The sequence below is a fragment of the Sorex fumeus genome, unplaced genomic scaffold (assembly GCF_029834395.1).
Source record: "Sorex fumeus unplaced genomic scaffold, SorFum_2.1 ptg000037l, whole genome shotgun sequence".
Taxonomy (NCBI): domain Eukaryota; kingdom Metazoa; phylum Chordata; class Mammalia; order Eulipotyphla; family Soricidae; genus Sorex; species Sorex fumeus.
The window spans coordinates 70,377,913-70,399,965 of NW_026606094.1; the positions used below are offsets into that span (position 1 = coordinate 70,377,913).

Here is a 22,053-nt window from a genome sequence, read left to right on the forward strand (position 1 = left end):
AGATGAGTTAGGATTCCAGTAGTGCTCAGGTTTGTGAATGAGAGAGGAGAGTCATTGCAGGAGAGACAGTTAGCAGTATTTAATGTTGAGGTAAGGCAGAGAAAGGAAAACGGCACAAGAATCACTTAACCATATGACAGAATTTCCCAGACTCAGCCCTATTGGCATCTGAATAATAGGATAGGAAGGCTGTTCAGTGCATTTTATGTTGTTTAATAGTATTTCTGCTCTCTACCTATTAGATCTCAGTAGCAGTCCCAGTGTGACAACCAAAAATGTCTCCAGGAATTGCCAAAATTCCCTTTGGGGGAAAATTGCTCTCCATTGTCAATGGCTCCTTCATGGTTTACATTGGGGTTTAGTCCTACTTCTTTTGGGGTCTCTTCCCCTTGGGGAAGTCACTCACTTATTTCTAATGGTGCTCTCCTACTCTTTTTCAGATATTGCTATTAGCCATCTTTGTTTGTGTCTGAAGTCAGGAAGTGTATAAGTAAATAAACATCCACAGATATATGGTCCCTGGTGCCTGGCACTCTCTGAGCAAGACACTAGCTAGAGTCCTGAGCTGTTGTGTTTGGCAGGCAAGTGCTTGCCAGTAATCTCAGTGAGGGGAGACCTGGCAGATGCCTGATTGCAAAGGGCTAATTGAGTCCAGAGTGGTGAGGAAGTGAACAAGGCCGCCACGGACGAGTCTTCAAGACTGTTAGGGAGTGGTGGGAAGCACTGAAATATAATGGTTGTCTTGAAGGGTGCAACTTGAGGGAGGTTATTTTTAAATTAGAGACAAACTTGAAGCACCACAATTTTCAGAAGATTTGGGATGTATAAGATTCTGAGGAGGAGAAGGTCGGAGGTGCTTATTCCTTTGAAACAGGAGAGGCTCGATTTAGAATCTATGACACTGTATGGTGGAAGTAGTAATAAAGATTGAAGGGGGATGTGTTTTGAATGACCTACAGCTTCTCAGTGAAGGAGAGCAGAGTATTTTCTTGGAAAAGAAGAACGGAATATGAGAAAAGTTTGGGTTAATATGAGAATTCACAATTTTTATACTTTCTTGGTTTTAAGATAAAGTCTCAAAATTTTTCCTGCTCTCACTTTTTGCATACTTTAATAGGTAAATCCAAAGTCAGAGTCTCTAATGTGAAAACATTTTATATTGATAAGCAATTAAAAAATAAATAAATCTTTCATTTCAAGAGGTATTAGAATTGAGAAAATAAAGTAGTTGCCCAGTGAGTCTAAGGTTCTAGTCCGGTTAAAGGAAAATAGAGCCTAGTCATTTATGGCTACTGAATTTAAATTCCATAGCATGAAAGCTTGCATGGAGGATAAAGAATGGTGGGAACTGAGAAGCAGAGTCAAGATCAACTATTTGTGCTTGTACTGCATTGGGGCTGTTGGGTGGATTTCCCCCTTGTCTCCACCCATGCACACTTTGTTCTCATTCACACTGGGACAGTTTTCATGTTATAGTTCATTACACATTAGCTTTGTCCCAGATGTAAAGAAAAACAAACTTCTCATGTTCAGTGTTAATTCCACTATGATTTTACCCTCTGAGTTAACCAGGTTTTGAGGTCCAGTGACTCATTTCAGTTCTACATCTGTTGCAGAGTCTACCATGTTGCTTATTTACAATTTGCTACTATTTTACAATCTAATTTCAAAAAGTTGTGGATTTCCTCTATTGTTTCTTTTGGAAGGTAATTATAATTGATAAGAACTTTGAGAGGGGGCCGATGATAGAGTTCAGCAGGTAGTTCTTGTGCCTTGCACGCAGACAATCCAGGTTCAATTCCAGAAACCATATGGTCCCCTGCACCATCCCAGTACTGATACCTGAGTGCAGAAACAGGAGTTAGCTCTTAGCACAACCCATGGCCCTTCAAAAGTAAAAAAATATATATATATATAAATAATTACTATTTAATAAATATTTTGGAGATCAGATAAAGAATACAATAGGAAGAGACTGCCTTGCACACAGCACCCAATATAGTCCCCAGAACTTGCCAAAGTTATCTCTGAGCACAAATCCAGAAGTAAGTCCTGAGCACTCCCAGGTATTAAATAACTACATATTTACTATTCTATATTATATTATCTTATAAGAAAAATGGACTATTATAAATTTAAAGATATTATGAAATTGTTTGTTATTTATTCCAGAAAAATCACAAGGATTTCAATAGATTGACTAGGAAATTTAAGCCATTTCTATAATCCATACTGTCACTGTCACTGCCCTTCCATTGTTCATCGATTTGCTCGAGCAGGCCCAGTAACATCTCCATTGTGAGACTTGTTGTTACTGTGTTTTGGCATATTGAATACGTCTCGGGTAGCTTGCCAGGCTTTGCCGTGCTGGCACAATACTCTCAGTAGCTTGCCGGGCTCTCTGAGAGGGGTGGAGGATTCAAACTCGGGTTGGCTGTGTTGGCCAGGTGCAAGGCAAACACCCTACCCGCTGTACTACCGCTCCAGCCCACAAATCTTCACTTTTTGGAGAAACGATTTCTACCATGTTATACAAGTATAATGGAAACTATGGTACTCTAGAGGGAGTGAGGAACCTGGAAGTTTTCTAAGTTTTTGACAGACTTTCTAAGTTGTTAGGATTTGGAAACGTTCAAGAGCATTTATTGTCATTTGTTGGATTTTCACTTTACTTTGATAGTGCAGATACTTTGGGAAGTTCTCAGGATAGGCTAGGATATGCAGCAGTAACAAATTACACTAAAGCTTCAATGGCTTAAAACATCAAAGACTTTATTCAGTTGCCCAAGGATACATTTCTATAGCAGCTTGGCTGGATGTTCTTCATAATCTTTCAGAATTCTGAAATGCTCTTCATAATCTCAGAATAATTTGAGATTATCAAAGAACCACTATTTTCTATGTTGTTAATTGTCATGATAAAGGGGGAGATTGAGGGAGATTTCTAGAGGATCATGTGCCAGGAATTAGATGCTCTTATCTGGGTAACATGTCACTTCCATTATAACTCAGTGAGCAGAACTACTCACATGGCCCCTGAAAATTTAAGAATGTCAGAAAAACCAATCCTATCATTTGACTAAAAGTCAAAACATCTGAAAATATTTGGAAACATTTTTTTAACAGCCATAATATCATTCTTTGAAAGTTGAAAGTAAAGTGTCGGCTTACTATATATTATAAAATATTCAAAATGATTTATTGTTACTTTAAATCATATGTATAATTATAAATATCAGATAATTAGTGTGCAAGCTTTTCCTAAACAGAAACATATTATAAAATGTCATGGCATTTATTCATAGATATATATGTCATATAATTAAGCATGTCATGTATTTCTTTCCTAAGTCTGACATGAATCAAAATTCTTTTCCTATTTCATGCATTTCTTATATTTTTGGTTAATTTATAGATTATGCGATAATGTCTGGCATATTTATTGTGCCTTAGACTTTGTTTTGTAATAAGAATGGTGTAGAACTGTAACTTCCAAAGATGAGCTCAAAATAGTTTTGCAAAAATTTAGTGGTGTTTAGGTCTAAATCTACTTTTTTATTTTAGAAATGATTTTCACATCGGTATTAGTTGAAATGGGAGAATTTTGCTTTTTTAGACTGCCTTCTTTACACATTACTGTGATCACAGGTAGTTATTCAGTGACCCTCCCTCCTTTTTAAGGGATAATATATTTAGGTGTACATATTATTTTAATACTATCAATATGGCTCATGCATTTTTTGTTGTTTTATCTTCTAATTAAATATGTTTAAAGTCTCCCCTCAGACTATATCTCTGGCTCATAAGACATATTGGGTTCGCTGATGAAATCAAAGTTGGTTATACTCAAGGATTGTCCAAGAAGTACAGGCCTTTCAAAGGAGTCCTTGGGGAGGAGCGAGGGTCTCAGAGAATGACAGAGACAAGACCACCTGTGTCTTATTCATAGCCAGCCTCTTACATTTCCCTGAAACATGGCTAACCCCCTGGTAAACTGAAGCAGAAATAATGATGCATGTATTTGGATAGAATTCAAAGGAACATTCCAGAATATTTACTCACATAAAATAATTAAACATTATGCTTATTCATGCTTTCACATTTTTTTCAAACAAACTTTCTGTTTTGTCTCTCATATTTGTAGAAAAAGTTTTGTTTTTTTTATGATGGCAAACATGGATGGATGACATAACTGAATGACTCCCTTACCCCTGTCTCTTTTTCTGTTTGTTTGACAGCGCTTCCCGACAGAAGACCATCTGATGATTCATAGGCACAAGCATGAAATGACTTTGAAGTTCCCCTCAATAAAAACAGACAATATGATATCAGGTAAGGGTCCAATCAGGCAAAGAGAGTTTGGGTTATTAGATCAGCCACACGTTTAGAAACTTATTTGACTTGTGATGAGATTATTTCCACTGGCAACTTCTCAGCCTTGAAACTATGTATTTCTGAGGAATAGCAGAGTATAGGCACTTAAAATAACAGTAAGCAGAAATGTAATCAGTCAGCATAGTGTTCAATCCAGTGAATGAACAGTTGCAACTGTTTGTTTTTTGGAAGTGAAATATTTATCACTGGACAACTTGGCTCCAGAAAAAATACTTTTAAAAATCACATACTGATAATCACTGAAGTAATACATTTTAATTAAGCATCTAATAATGCACAATGTACTGTTCCAACTGTCACGGAGCTGTGTAAATTGATATCATTCCTGATTTTGAGAACCTCCCAATGGGAACCTGAATTAAAGTAAAGGACTGTCAATGACATAAGCAAATTGTGAATTACAAGGAGGACTACTGGTCACTTTAGCCGAAGGAGTATTCATTCTACATTTTTTTGGCGGGGGGGAACTAGGGATTGTGTTCAGAGCTAACATTCTACCTGGTGGTCAGTGAAGCCTTACATAAGAAACAATGTCTGATCTGTCTCCCAATACCATTAATTCAAGATAATATATGCACATGCACATTCATTGCATCACTTACTACAATAGCCAGGACATGGAAATAACCCAAATATCCAACTACAGATGAATTGGTCCAGAAGTTGTGGTATATATAAACAAGGAAATGCCACGCAGATATAAGAAAAGATAAAATCATGCCATTTGCTGCGACATGAATGGAACTGGAGGGTAACTGTAGGATGATTCACTCATATGTGAAATATAGAGACTTAAAATAAGAACATAGACCATGCTGAGCAATTAAAAAATCCCCTGACTTTAGAGTATAGAACCAATTGCCAGACAGAGTGAAGATGGGGGAGAAAGACCAGACTGGAGGATCTGTAGAGATTTTGTGTTTTGGGTAATTGATGGTGGTAGGGTGTTGAACAATTGCATATCAAAATCATAAAACAAAGCCTGTTTCAAAAGCGGTAGATTAAATATGATAATGCATAGATAATACTGAGCAAATGCTGAGCAAATCAAGCAGAAATTAATAAAAATAGCCAATCCATTACTTGTTTCATTCCCCACCGCCATTTTGAGAAGTTGCACAGACAATTAGAAAAATGTGGAACTAGCAGTGAAGAAACTTGAACTTCGATTGGGGCCTGTTGCCCCCTGTCTGATAATCTTGACCAAGGATCACAGATCCTCACTGGGTCTTTCTAGGTTTCAGTTTCTTTCTCCCCCCTCCCCGCTGTTTTTTTAATAAAACGGGAATGATTCTGTGCGCCCAGTCTATTTCAAGGTTTATCTCAAAAATACTGTGGAAGAATGCAAGTGAAAGTGTTTTAAAGTCCCAGCAGAGTAATTAAAACATTTCCTGTTCTCTTCTCAGGCTAGAAATAGTTCTTTGGACCCACAAGTCTCCTTGACATTCTGAAAGATAATATGGCAAGGAACATGTTTTATTTTATTTTATTTTATTTTATTTTGCTTTTTGGGTCACACCCGGCGATGCTCAGGGGTTACTCCTGGCTTTGCACTCAGGAATCACTCCTGGCAGTGCTCGGGGGACCATATGGGATGCAGGGAATTGAGCCCAGGTCAGCCGCAGGCAAGGCAAATGCCCTCCCGCTGTGCTATTGCTCCAGCCCCCAGGAACATGTTTATGTTTTAAATGATACTAGAAGAGAAACTGACTGTCCTGGCAGGTCTGCCTCATATAATTTAGCATGCTTTTGCATTTACATTTTGCAAGTACTTTATTTTCACTATTATAAGTAGCTCCTCTAATTTTTTTCAGATAAGTTATTATTACATTCATATTTTACTTATAGAAGTATTGGGACACTAGGAGAGGAACAGCTTTCCCAGCTCACCAAAAATCATATAAAGAAGGTACTTCATCTTGTGATCTTAACCCATAGACTTGGGCTGCTATAGTGTCAAGAGTCAGCAGTTCTCCTTCATCACCAAAGACCTTCCACCATCGAACTTTCCATAAAAACTTGCCTGCAGCTAGACAATACTGTGGGTGCACTGAGGTTCGAAAAACTCTTTCAGTCCAGTGCAGTCTCCCCGCTTCTCTTTACATCCCTCCATCTCTCTTCTCAGCCTCTGCTGTTATTGAACTCTTCCGAAATTTTTGTCTTTCTTTAAGTCTAGAAACAGAAAGGCTGAGACTTCAATTTGTAAGAATTATAAAAATATAGAAAAGGGGCTTGAGAGAAAGATGCTTGCCTTGCATGTACCTGATCCTGGTTCTATCTGTGGCACCCCATATGGTACCCAGGAGCATCGGAGCATCGCTATGGGTGACTCCTGAGCACAGAGACAAGAGTAAGCCCAAAATACAGTCCAGTATGGCCCACAAACCAAATTAATTACAACAGTGATAATATAAATGAAAACTTGGAAGTGTTGTAAAGGTTGGTCTGTTTTTAAAATACCACTTATGTTTTTTTTCTTAATAGCATCCCTAAAATGGGCAGCCTGGGGATTGGGAGGTGATGGTCAGGGAATGGTAATTATGTGGAGATGCTGCTACTTTTATGAAAAGTGTCCATGCAGTGTCCCGCAGTCAGAGCTTCAAGACAGCCCTACCAGGAGTCCCATCTCAAGTCAGGAGAAAAGCAACATTTGTGAACACTTCTACACGTTTCCTAAGAACAGGTTTTCAATTAAGCTTTTGAACTTTTCAATAGTTCTTAATAGATCCATCGCCAATGCAGACTGTTGCTGCCAATAATTGGCAGTGCCAGGTGGAAAATGATAGAGGGAAAAGTCATTCTCATTTTCACTGTGTCATGTTTGATGTGAAAAAAATGAAGCAATTCACATGAGCAAAACTGTATAAATGATATGCTCACATATTTTCTTAAACTTTATTTTATTTTATGTTGAAGCAGGTATGAGGCTATTTCATACTCCCAGTAAAATTAAGCACTATTTTTTTTAACTTGCTGCCTACATTTTTGGTAGTCTCATAGAATTTTCTTGATGAAATGTACTATGGAATGCTACAGTCTGCTTTATGGCTCTGTACTCAAGGGACTGAGGTTTACTATGTGTAATACACCAATGTTGTCTGCACTAAATTCTTTTGATATTATACCCAAAGAAATATTTCAATATGTATTTATCTCCAGCCCTATTTTAGTAATGGCATACTATATATTGATTGCAAGTATAACTGAATTTATTCAATCATACAAATCCATATCTTGATTTTACTATATTTAAAGATTTCAAAAGTTTCAAAATTACTAGACTTTATTCATTAGAACTTTGGTTTTTAAGTACTATAAGCCTATATTGTAGCCTATTATGAAGGCTAATAATTTTGTACAGTTTGAAGTGGATGATATAAAATATTTAAATCAAATATAAACTCAGCAATTGTCAGGAGAAAAATCTTCAGTTCCTCTCAGACACCATAATTTTGTCCAACAAAATTAGACTAATTTCATTTCAGATTAATTAGAGTTTGACAAATATTTATAAGATATAGGCTGCAGAGATAGTACAGGGGTGAAGGCGCTAGTCTTGCACACAACCAAATCCAGTTTGAAACCTGGCACCACATATGGTTCTCCAAGTACTGTCAGAAGAGATCACTGAGAGCAGAGCCAGGAGTAAGCCCCTGAATACCACTTTTGCTTCTCCTGCCAAAAGACAATAAAATATCAAAAGTATGTTCTAATAGTATTAGTAATTTAGTATTTACTAATTTAATAATTAGTATTTACTAAAAGTATTACTAATTTATGAATATTTGGTGAATTTGTATTTTAGAAATTCACTTCCTCTATTAATTACAAATTTTACAGTTAGGAAAGCTATTTAGATGCCACAGATAAAATCTCCAATAATACCTTTCCTAGTAGTTGTATGATCTAAAATAATTTCATAGCTTTGCCATAAAGTCAATTTTATTGAGACCAGGTAGAATGTACTGCTCAGTCTGACTGTAAATATTTTTGTCATGCTGCAATGGATGATAATAAAAGTGACAATCATGATGTTTTATTAAGATGAGTCTAATCTTGTGAATAGCTAGTAAACACAAAACGTCTTACACAGGAGTGCAGTATTAGTAAGCAATGAGCGTCATCATAGTGTTGAATTTTGAGGACAAAAACTTCTAGTTCTTCAAGTTTTGGCCTTCCCATTCTTATTTTGTCTACATTATTTAGTTCTATGATGATGGAAATAAGCACTGACCCTCCCTATTTTTTTAAATTCAATTTTATTTTTATGAAGTAGTTAACAATATTTGATTTTACATTTAATATTTGAACACCAATCCCACTACCATTACACCTTTCCAACACCATATTTCGGATGTTTCAATCCTGAACCCCAACCCCTGCTCCAAAGCAGAACCAAAACAATTTAGTTTGTATCATTTGTTATGAATAAACTGCTGAAAATGCTCCCAAAAAGTTCCATTAAGCCCCTCTATAAGAGATTACTAACATGCTGTTAAAGGTTGAGGTTAAAGGTTAAAGGTTGAGCCTGTGTGCTTTTTGTTTTATATCTGTAAAAATATATTTCCCTCTAAGGTTGGTTACCTTCTACTTTAAACCCCATCACTTGTAGGGCGCTACTCTTGGAATAACAGTGGTGTGAGGTATGAGATGTCGAGGAATAGGTTCACTCATGGGTGAGGCTCAGCCCAGGTGTGTGAAGAGTGGGTGTGAGCATGATAGGGGTTGAGTTCTGGAGATTTTCTGCTGCTGGCACTGGCTTCTACGGCAGGTAGCGGGACTCACCCATCCCCTCTGGGGTGCCCCGAATGAAATAGCCTGTTGCAGGGTCCGGAGGCATGGCTATGGCAAGTCCCCTTCCCTATTTTTTATTCTGATAGAAGTTTATTTCATAGTGAAGGAAATTGTGATGTTGAAGGTGTTGGGGATCCAAGTTCAAAATGAAAATTTGTTGAGAATATCACAGTTCCACACTTAAATTATAAAATTAGCAGTTAATCTATGATGCAGAAATGTTTACTTTGAAAGCTATTGCCAAATTTAAATATTAGAGGTAAAGAGGATGATGTTTGAGTCAATTTTATTTTATTATTATTTTTTAATAAGAGAAGACAGATTATTTTGACTCAAGAATTTTATCTTCCATTTTGGACTCTATAATACATTTAGTTTCAGAGGAAAATGTTACACAGGTGCCAACATTTTTGGTTTGGGTCTATTTTAGTGATATTATGGTTAGACAAGCAGGAAATTCCAAATCTCACCCAGACAGACATCTCACTCCCACTTCTTTACAGCATTCCTAATTCTGTACAGAAAAGAAATAGGATGATAATTAACATACAATTTTATAGCAGAATAAAAACTTGCTATTTTGAGAGAACTGACTGTGTATGCATATGTATGTGTGTGTGTGTGTGTGTGTGTGTGTGTGTGTGTGTGTGTGTGTAAGAGGAAAGGGTGGAGGGAAAAAGAGATGGAAGAATATGATAGAAACATTGACTTACAAGATTGTGAATCTTATTTCATAAAAGGAAGAAGGAAGTTTGAGAATGTTGCAGACATTTCCCGAAAGATAAAACACAATCAAGATCTCAGATGGGAAGTCTGAGAAAGTCACATGAACAGACCTAGTAATCCCAGCAGTAAGAATCACAGTCCAATAATGCAGCAGTCAATGAAATTAAGATAGGAACAGTTGAGATAGAGGAAGAGGGGCTGAAGTTGATCTTCCATCATCATTTCTACATTTATTCGATAAATAAATACCTATCAGGATCCTATTGTAGTTGATGCTGGTGATGGTACCCTGAGCAAGATACAAAATCTCTCTTGTCTTGGCATTTGTTATACCTATTGGACTGGAAAGAAAGAGAGAATAGAACCGAAAAAAAAAAAAGCACTTAGTGACAAGTGCTATGATGAAAATGAAACTTGATAATTTGAACCAATTGACTAGCAAGCTGCCCAAAAAAAGTCAGGGAGGACTGTTTTGTATGGACAGCAGCTTAGTCATGATATGGTGTTCATCACTGTGGGCTCAAGGGTTCTTCCTGGCTTTTGATTATGGTGAGATAAGAAGCCGAAGTAAGTACCACATGACCAGTTGTGATACAGGTGACTGTGTAGAGAGATGACATGTGCAGAAGAGGCAAATGAAACTGACTTCTGCATTCCTTCTTCCTCATCATCATCTGATATGGAGCATTTAATGAAAGGGCAATCTAGTTCTTTGAGACCCAATTGTGTCTCTGGAGTAGGTCTTAGAATGGTCTATAATTTCTAACTGTAGGTTCTGCAACTAATTATGATGACGAGAACAGAATGTTATTCAATGGGATAGAACATTTGTTTCCAAAATATTGATCATCATTGGCTAATGTTAGATCTAGAATCCATTGCTCATGGCTGTTAGCTACAAACCCTACTTGGTGATCCATATGTATCATAACAGGGAAACCTCAGGGAAGATGACATTTTTCTTTTGAATGAGATGGATAGTTAAAAATCCTGCTTAGTAAATAATTGAACCACACACATGTGCACAAATACCATACTCACCCATATAGCCCATAGTTATCTCTTGGCAATTTGATTGATGGTAATGGGACGTAGAAACTCTCCACTATGTCTAGTAACTACATCTCCCTGGGCCAGAGGACAGTAGTGATGGTTTATAATAGTAAATAGCATGATAATAATATTTATCATTCATTGACTTACCTTTTAAAGAAATAAAATTTAAATATATATCGACTTATCTTCTGCCTGTAGTCACACCCCTTATTGTACAAACATTGTGTTTATTGAATCCTGGCTATTTGATTTCATTTATAATAAAGCAGCATCAAGAGGACAAGCAATTTGTCCCAAGTCCTTATCTGTCCATGAGTTTTTCAATGTAAATCTAGATTTGTGCTCTATGTCTACCAACAATGTGTTTCAGTTTTAAATTTAAGATTAGATAGCATGGCGAGTAGGGCATTTGCCTTGCGTGGCCAACCTGTGTTTGATTCCTTCGTCCCTCTTAGAGAGCCCGGCAAGCTACCGAGACTATCCCCACCCGCACAGCAGAGCCTGACAAGCTCCCCGTGGCATATTCGATATGTCAAAAACAGTAACAACAAGTCTCACAATGGAGATGTTACTGGTGCCCACTCAAGCAAATCAATGAACAAGGGGAGGACAGTGCTACAGTTCTACAGTGCTACCTTTCCATATCATTGCCTTTTCTTTACAATGGTAATCAAATGGAAACATATTAAAACACTTTTTAAAAAATTTTATTTTATTGAATACGTCACAGAGAGCTTGCCAGGCTTTCCGAGCGATTGAGATACTCTCCGTAGCTTGCCAGGCTCTCCGAGGGGGGTGGAGGAATCGAACCCAGGTTGGCCTCATGCAAGGCAAATGCTTTACCCTCTGTGCTATTGCTCCAACCCCTAAAACATTCTCAACATTTTCTTTTTTTTTTCTTTTTAAGTCTCATAATTTGTTGTGAGACGTTACTGGTGCCCGCTTGAGCAAATCGATGAACAACGGGAGGATAGTGCTACAGTGTTATTTTATTGAATCACCATGAGATATAGTTACAAGCTTTCATGTTTGAGTTACAATCATACAATGTATTAAAACATTTTAAAAAGGAGGTTGTATTAACTGCATTTATAGGAACAAGTAGCTGTTTTTTGTTGTTTGGGGTTTGATGGCCACACCTGGCAATGCTCAGTGCTTACTTATTCCTAGTCCTATGCTCAGGAATCATTCCTGCAGGGAATCCGGGACCTCTGGAAGTTTTAGGAATCAAACTGAGTTGGTGTGTGCAAGGCAAGCACCTGATATACTTTAAGCACCCTATGCTATCTCTTCAGCTCCCCCAAGAATTGTGGTACAATTCAATTTTCTTGTCTACTATGACAAATAGATTATAAAATTGGTTATGACATTTTGTTGGAGTTGTCGGCTTCTTATTCAAATTCTAACTGGCTCAGAAAAACAGAATCTTGACAATACACCTTAATGTATTAGAAGTCTTGCTCTGAAATATTCCTTTATATGTGAATAACTGGCTTCCTTTCTACTCTATCTGGAAACCAGTATCTCTTTACAAAAATTATAGAAAACTCAGGCAACTAGGAGCTAATTGGAAACACTGAGATTGAGTGTGGTAAGCTACCTTGGATTCTTTCATTCACGTGACTAACATGGTCTTGATCTCCTTGGTTAAAAACCCTTTCTTACCAGCAGAGCCCCTTTAAAGCAAATTACAATTGTGGTTTGATTGTTTTTAGAAGATATGTGTTAGATTAGGGCAACCTAATAATGAGTTTAGCATATCTTTAATTTAAATCTTAATCTATGTCTCCTGGATTCAAGTGTTGTAAGAGAGGTACTTATTGAAGCATTTTGTAGTTGACTTCCAGGGCATTTAGTCCTTCATGTCTCTACCTAGATGATCAGTTAATTCCATTATATGAGTGAGTCCAGTTTCTTAATCCTGAGTCCAGCTCAGGATTACCCCAGTCATGATCAGCTTCCATGACTTTCACAGCTATCTTAAAATCCACATTAGTCTTAGATTGTCCCATAGTCCCCCTGCCTCTTTGGACAGATGCAGAGACATAGTGACATCAGACATAGTAACATCAACATAGTTACTGGGAGTACCCTCTTTGCTCTTATTGTATATTCATATTCAATAAAAGGCACATTTAATGCAGTGAAGCTTGTCTGAAATTCTGTGAAGTTCTCTCAGTTGTTACTGATGATTACACTTATAAGGATTATGTACTTTGAAATTTAATGTAAATTCTGTTAATTTGAGCTTTATTAAAATTCAGAGAGGGGCTAGCTAGCCAAGTATGTTTTAAAGAAAACATCTGATGAAAATTTATGGCATCAGTATAATTATAAAAAGTATCTAAGAAAAAATGTCCTTTCTAAATACCCTGACTCTTAGTTAAATAAATATACTGATTCTAATACTTTTCCCTACTGATTTGAGCAACTCTGAGGAATCCCCTTCAACCACATTTTTCTGCTGAATCATACAAATAATAAAACATATTGCATTGCCATTGATACTATCCAATAATTAGAATGACCAGTTATTTATAACAGAGCTGAATTAGTGAAGTTTTTATAGAATTACTGGCCATTATCAATTTAATATAAAATGATGTAAAATCACTTAGCATATTTCTGTAATAATTGTATTTGAAAAAATCAGTACCACTGGAAAGAAAGTTCACATTCTTTTTCTCTGGCATATGATGGGAATTCTGCTATTTTTCTTTTAAACTGATGACTTGTCACTTCAACTGTTTTTTGTCATTGAGGAAAATGAAACATAGACAAACATATACCTTAAATGCTGCTCAGAAATTGAATAAGGTAGCAACCTATTATTAAATAGGTTAAAGCAGACTAAACACTCTTCCAGAAAGAATCAGGTTTCAGGTATTAGCTTTGTGTTAAAGTTTCTTGGTGCATTTAGACTCTGAAATAATCGTACCTTCTTGGGCTGAATCATTTGATGGCAGGCAGACATGGACTGATTGGAAGTCTTTTAGAGTGATTTGTTTTCTTTTCTTATAGTTCTAGCCATGTATCTGCTGTCCTGCCAAGATGTAATATGGGGCAGAACTTCCTTTTGTATAATGTTTGTGTGTTTTCTTACATCATAACCCCAATATTGTGGTTCTCTTCCTCATAAGCACCAAGTCAAGCTGATTCTATGCAGGGCAAATATTCTTCACCTAACTCTTGACAGATTCCATGAAAAGGTGTTCCTTTTTTTTTGTTTTTTAAGAACCAGACTTACATTCTAGGAAGAGAATCAATCATTGAGATAAGACAGACTTTGTAAAGGATTTTGCAAATCTTTTTGGACTGATTTCTCTTGTCTGATTGTGGAAGTAATTCCCTAGGTTGGGTGAGATGAGTGGGGGAAGGATAACCATTTTTTTCCCTTGCACTGGCCCCTGATGTCTGGGATTTCTGGGAATGTGGTATTCTGTTTGCAAACTCTATAAAAAGGGAACATGCCCACTGAGATTTACAAACAACTATCAAATATTTTCAACTAATATCAAGACCAAACTCCAAAGTTCCTCACTTTAGACTTTTTTTGAGATGACTGATCACCTTCTATCGTTCCGATGGTCATTAGTCAAGTGGAATCTGTAAAAGAAAGGGAGACAGGCATCTTTATAGAATATTTCTGCTCTACATGTCTACTGGAATGAATTCCTATAAGTCCCTGGACTGTGGCATATGGCTCTTGAACACACCTTAGGTTATTATCCATCAATACTAAAATTTGAGGCACTATTTAAAAAAATTTAATGAAACACCATGAGTTAGAATTACATGCTTACACACTTTCATGATTACATTTCAGTCATACTATGGTCGAGTACCCATCCCTCCACCAGTGCCCATATCCCTCCTGCCACCCCTACCCCATCCCCCCCCTCGCACCTCTGTGGTAGGGATATTCTCATTCTCTCTCTCTCTCTCTCTCTCTCTCTCTCTCTCTCTCTCTCTCATTTTGGGTATTGTGGTTTGCAATTCAGGTAATACGTGGCAAGTCACTATTTAATCAGAATCTAGAAATCCCTGCTGCTGGATTTGTGGTTTACAAAATTTTAAATCGATGGCCATGGATCTTATCCATTAATTCAGGTCTGACGTCAGCAGGAGTAGTCATTTGACAGATATTCATGTGGCTGAGAAATTCTGCCTTTTTTTGAAGCTGCGGATAGTTTCAGCTGTCCCCCCTTTTGAAGATTTGCACATTTCCTGGCTTACTTGGAACTGGTACCATGTGGGATCAAAGACAATTTGAGACCGTGTATTAATTCTAATAAATGTTGAAACAGAAGTTAAGCTCCATTTTCTGTTTCCTGTTGAAACTGGGATGAATGTCTCATTCACAAGAAAAAAGTGAATTAAAAATTAGCAATAGTGTGGTTTATTTCCTCCAAATGTAGATTTGCTTAATTTTTTTTCTTCTACATATCCACTGACAACAACACCAACAACAATAAAATCATATCGGTAGCATCCTTTGAATTAGTTTCTGTGCTCCTGCTCTGGGAATCAGAGGCATCCAGCTGTCTTTACTACTATGACTGCTCTTGTCCTAAATTTTGGTTTCCCTATTGTTGTGGAGAGACAAATGCTGATTGAAGGAAAATTACTAGCCATATGTCAGGCTCCTTATTCCTCCTTTTCTTACATATGTATGTGCTCATATCTGGGAATAATCTTGCTTTAGAGGAGATGGAAAACATCTCTCGACTGTCCTCAACTGGCTTGACTCCTGAAATGCTAGCCTGATTTTGATTTCATGGACTCAGAGGTCAATGTTCTGATGGAGTCTGTTGGGATTATTGTTCTCTGTAACTGGAATCATGATGCCAACAAAGAAGCATAGAAAAATGAAAGTGAAATCTTGCATGCTAAATTCCTTTTTCATAACAGCTAGTCTCTTATTGTAAATGGATAATATTATTATGCTCAGGTTCGTTAGTTGCAAAAATGTACCTGTAGGATAATAGAAAGTTGGTAATATTGAAATGCAGTTTTACATAAAGGATAAAAATAATTCCCATATATTTAAAAAGAATCATGGGTTGGTAGGATTGTTTCTTTCCAATACAATTATCTGGTAAGTTTCTAAGTCTCCTCTTAAGTAAAGCAAAAAAAAAAAAATTGTGGTTTGTGTGAAAATTAGTGAGAAAGTGCTTACAAAATACTTTGATTTATTCCTGACATAGTAAAATGAATCATTTAGTGTGGAAACAATATACACACAAACAGAAACATATGCACACTCAGGCTCACACCCTTACAGACATCACAGAAATAACTTCATTTTATTTTCAGGTTTTTTCTATACTTATCTTCCATTCAGAAAATTCCTTTATCCATCCCTTACCTCTGTTCTGGGCTGAAACGATAGCACAGCGGGTAGGGCATTTGCCTTGCACGCAGCCGACCTGGGGCTGACACCCCGGTTTGATTCCTTTGCCCCTCTTGGAGAGCCCGGCAAGCTACCGAGAGTATCGCCCGCACGGCAAAGCCTGGCAAGCTATTCGTGATGTATTTGATATGCCAAAAACAGTAACAAGTCTCACGATAGAGACGCTACTGGTGCCCACTTGAGCAAATCGATGAACAATGGGAGGACAGTGCTACAGTGCTACCTCTGTTCTAGTTTCTAGTGTCTCCGATGATCTTATTTAGATGTCTGTTCAGTGGTGGCCTGCTTACATTGAAGACTTTGGGGGAAAACTCATTTGAGAAGGGATTAAAGAATTCAAAACATCGTATAACTTCAGAACTTAATTTGAAATGTGAAGAATATAAAGTTCAGAGATATAGGTCATTTCTCCCAGACAACACTGTTTACAAATCTAGATTTTAGATGGTTCCACTGTCTCTCAAACATGTAGCAGAGTCCTTCTTAATTGGGAGGAGAGCCAAGGAAAAGCATGGGGTTAGGATCGAAAAGGGATCAATCTTTAAGATAAAAGAGGAACTTGCTAGTGAGTGGTAAGATGACTTCAAACTGTGTGACCTTGTGCAAAAAACTTATTTATTTATTTTTAAAATAATTTGTGGCCTGCATATGCTCTTGCAGTGAGATTTTGCATATGAGATTTAGAATCTAGACCATGTAAGTGATGATATCTATAAACTGGAAAATTTGGCATAAACACAACTTTTATCTTTCTAAATCCACCACACATGTCTCTTTATATGTATGTTGGAAACATAATATGTATTTATACAACTTGAATAAATAATATGATAATAAGACAATTTTTCAATAAAACCCAATTCTTTGCCTTTGCTTTATCCACAATGTCCAAATTAGGATCCTCTGAACTAGATTCACAGTGTACTATAATTTTTTTGTGGGCGGGTCACATCCAGCAATGCACAGGGGTTACTCCTGGCTCATACACTCAGGAATTACTCCTGGCGGTGCTCAGGGGACCATATGGGATGATGGAGATCCAACCTGGGTCGGCTATGTGCAAGGCAAATGCCTTACCCACTATATTATCGCTCCAGCCCCTCACTTTGTACTCTAAAGAGATCTCACGATCTCATTGATTAGGTTAATAATGGAACAGAGTGCAGCTGGGGATCTGCTACATTGGAATCCAGTTCAATCTTTGAGTGCTGAATAGATTGGAAAGCCCCTTTCCCTTAAAGAATCAAGCAACATTGCTTCTGAATGGCTGATGAAATAGGGAGATCGTAATCACCATTCCTGTATATTCTTTTAAACAAAATGGATAATTTCCTGGGGATTAACTACTCTATGACTTGTGAAAGTAAATACATGTCTAATTTCTTGTCATAAAGGAATTTAGAAAGAAAGCAGAAATAGTGAGTTCATTTCAATTTTAGGGCACTCTTTGGTGCAGATGGCTCAGAGAGCTGTGCAGAAAGAGATCTTGAGACTGAGCAATGAACAAGAAGCATCCATAGTCTAGCCACATCCACTGCAAGCTAAGGTGGGAAGAATACAGGTATATAGGTATAGACACATCTATGCAGAAGACCTAGAATGGGATCCTTAGTCACTCAGGGTTCTAGTTTTTTTTTTCATTTAAAAATAATTAGTATGGCCAGGTTTCCATTAATTGTCCTTTCTAGTTATATCTGCTATTTCTAAATAGGGGTGAATTCACATACTTTTATTCATGTCAAATCAAGTACAGATTTACCAAGGAATGTGGCTCTGTTTAACGATTATACAGAGGTAATTCTACCTCACTTTCCTTATTGGGTTCTGTACAATATAATTCCAGAGAACATATGTGAAAATACTTTGTAAATTGCATATAATTTCTGGAAATCATGACTTTAGAGCCCGACATTTTCCAAATAGTAAAATACTCCACAAAGTCAATTATATAAAAGAAATTCTGTGTCTTTGGAAGAGAATTCTCAGGACAATCTTTTGTCATTTAAAGGAAAAATAGCTTAAAAATTGTGTTGGTAAAGAATATAAGTTGAGGGGCTGGAGTGATAGTACAGCTGGCAGGGCATTTGCCTTGCACGCGGCCAATCTGGGTTCGATTCCCAGCATCCTATATCATCCCCTGAGAACTGCCAGGAGTAATTTCTGAGTGCATGAGCCAGGAGTAACCCCTGTGCATCATCGTCAGGTGTGACACACACACACACACACACACACACACACACACACACACACAGAATATAAGTTGAATGTGTCTGACTTGGACGCTTTCATTATTCTTCCATGACTTCAAAGATAAGAAATAGAATGAATGGTTAAGTTTTCCTCCTCCATTCAGATCATGGTCACGGTCATGGTCCTCCCGTTGTTCATTGATTTGCTCCAGCGGGCCCAGTAACGTCTCCATCGTAAGACTAGTTGTTACTGTGTTTGGCATATTGAATATGTCACGGGTAGCTTGCCAGGCTCTGCCGTGCAGGCGAGATACTCTCGGTAGCTTGCCAGGCTCTCCAAGAGGGGCGGAGGAATCGAACTCGGGTTGGCCATATTGGCTGCATGCAAGGCAAACGCCCTACCACTTGTGCTTGGTTCTTTTTTGTTTGTTTGTTTCATCTAAAAATCTAGAAACCAAAATTTCCTCTCATCTCACTAAAGATCACAGTTAATTTACCATTAATAAAAGAAGGTGAAAGGAAAAGGGGAAAGAAAAATGAGTGATGGTGCCCATTGCAAAATGTGTGTGTGTGTGTGTGTGTGTGTGTGTTTAAATGATATGAAACCCAGAAATGTAGTGGTAGAGTCTCTTGATTTTACCCACAAAATCTCACAGTCTGTGATCTTCACCACATCATATTCCTCATTAGGGTTTGATGAGTTAAATTTCCTTCCATACTCCTATGATTTTAGGGGCTGGGACATTATGGATGGCCCCACAGCGACTTTATAAAGTTGAGGGGAGGGTGTTTGTGAATTTAGCTCATGGTTGTGCTTGCTTTTGAGGAAAGATGGACTGATCACTCGGTGTCTGTTTTCAGATCAGACTCCGACTCCAACACGGTTCCTGAAGAACTGTGAAGAGGTGGGCCTCTTCACGGAGCTGGACTGCTCGCTGGAGCACGAGTTCAGGAAGGCTCAGGAAGAGGAGAGCAGTAAGCGGGTAGGTTTGGCTGACTGGATGCCTCCTTGAGCACCTGCTAGAGACTTCTGTGTGGATTGGAGGTGACACTGCCATGGTACCAGTTTGGCGCTGAAACAGAATCTTATCCATTTGCAAATATCTATCTAATGTTTTCTTTTAATAGATGAATCACTGATAGTGGGAGAATCCAAAGCTGATAAAACTATAGGGAAAGGGCCTGGCAAAACATAGAAATCCAGCAATAAAATAAGTTACCTGATTCTTGAACCTAAGTCCTATAGACTCATGACTTTTTCTGTTCAGATTAGTTGTTTTACCTTGATGAAAGTTTACTAGCAAGCGTTTCCCCTCTATCAAATACTGGGAATCAAACCCAGACCTCATACATACTATTATACTATTGTATAGTTTTTTGGTAATGTTGTGCTGGAATTTTAACATCATTTTATAAGATTGAGAGAAAGATATGGGGGTCACAAATAGATATGATAACAAAGAGTTTTGAGGGGTGAAGAGAAAACCATACCTGGCAGTGCTTAGGACTTACTCCTGACTCTGTGCTCTGAATCATTCCTGGCAGTCTCAGGGGACCATATGGGGATCTGGGGATTGAACCTGGGCAGTTGTGTGCAAGGCAGGGCCCCTACTCCTGTACAAGATCTCCTGCCCCCAATACGTCTTTATGTTTATGGTAGAGGCCTCTTGATTGTGCTAAACACAATGTACTATCAACACATTCCATGAATGGAAACAAAATGTGAAAGAAAGATGATGAAAGGATGGACCAGTGACATGGGAATGAATTCTGAAGTTCCACCCATGCCATCCAGAGAAGAAATTTTAAAGGTTCTGATATTTCTCTGAATATTTAAAAACTTGCAAATTCTCCTCGACATAAAATCACAATAAGTAAACAGTTTATCAGATATTTTTCATATCATGTTCTCATTTTGAAATAGTCAAAAGCAGGGGCTGAAGCCATAGTACAGCAGGTAGGCCATTCACCTTGCATAGAGCCTACCTTGGTTTAATCCATAGCACCACACATGGTCCCCCAAGCCCTACCAGGAGTGATCCTTGAGCACAGAGCCAGTCAGTCCTGAGCATCACTGGTTTTATCTGAAAAAAGCAAAGAACAACAACAAAAAAATAGTCAGGTCAGGACCAAAGAGATAGTACAGTGGGCAGGACACTTGCCTTGCAATGTAGCTCAGCCAAGTTCAATCCTCAGTACACCATATATCCTGAGTCATGCTGGATGTGGCCAATAAACAAACAAAAACAAAAACAACAAGAAAAAAGTCAAAGCATTACATTCTGTCTATAATGATTTAGGAAAAAATACATGCACACACATATATACTTTGTAACTAGTTAAGAAAGGTATAAAAATCTCAAATAAACTCATTTTATTAAAAGATGAAGATTTAGATTATCTGAAGAGAAATCAGAGTGTTAAATTCATCTCATTTACAATTAATTTCTTTTATACTAGCTCCCACTGTACTCCTTGAGTTTTCTTTTTTAAACAAATACATGGCATGCACTTACCAGTTATTGTTCTGAGCACTTAAACCCTTTAACACAGTAAGGGCCAGAGAGAAAGCTCAGGGGTAACACACTGACTTGGAGTTAGCCCAGTTCAATTCCTTTCACCAGCTATGGTCCGGTGAGCACTGTCAGGAGTATCTTTGAGTACAGAGCCAGGAGTAAGTCCTGAGCACTGCAAGGTGTGGCCCCACCCCCAATACAATAAATTAACCCAATAAAATAGATGGAAAACATGGTATATTTCATTGTATTTGAGGTAGAATTTTTAAAAGAAAATAACACAGGAGAAAAAGAACCAAAATGTCTTGTAAATGTCCTTAGTTGAACAATAAACGTAGCTTTTCTGGTTAGGCTTAGAAAGAACACAGAGAAATTAAGTTCAAGATAGTTACTATTTATTTCTTAAATTAAATTGAATACTGAGAAAAAAGTGAATGTGGTTTATGTTGTCTTCATTTTTTTTTCTTTTTTTTTCTTTTTGTCACCCTTGATGATATTCAGGGATCACTTCTGGTTCTGCACTCAGGAATCACTCCTAGTGGTGCTCAGGGGACCATATGGGATTCCAGGGATAGAACTTAGGTCAACCGCATGCCATACAAGGGCCTTACCCACTGTACTATCTCTCCACCCCATGTTTTCTTCATTTCTGATGGAATGATTTTACCAAAGTTTGGGCCCTTTCAGAGAGACACTTTTGAAGGGCTGCTTTGGGAAACTTCTGGCAGGGCTTTACCTGGTGTTGGTCCATAGCATTCAGTTCTCCTATAGAAAGTTCCCATGTGAGGAAATTCTTGCAACTCTGAATTCCCGGAAATAGTTTGTAGCCTCTGAGGAATTGAAATATTTTCTCCTTGGTCTACAAGAATCATGTAACTAGTTCTGTTTCTCTTTTCATTCTGACTGCTTGGTTAACATGAAGCCAAGTTTACTGCTGAACTTTGAGAACTTTGTTCAACACTGC

General features: G+C 37.6%; 1 protein-coding gene across 1 annotated transcript in view; it reads left to right on the forward strand.

The window, feature by feature from the left end:
- Nucleotides 1-22,053, forward strand: part of CREB5 (cAMP responsive element binding protein 5) — a 474,076-nt gene that overhangs the window by 92,071 nt on the left and 359,952 nt on the right. Inside the window, exons 3-4 of the mRNA XM_056117946.1 lie at nt 4,239-4,332; nt 19,435-19,556. Of these exons, the coding sequence (XP_055973921.1) occupies nt 4,239-4,332; nt 19,435-19,556 (216 nt within the window). The remainder of the gene's footprint in view (nt 1-4,238; nt 4,333-19,434; nt 19,557-22,053) is intronic.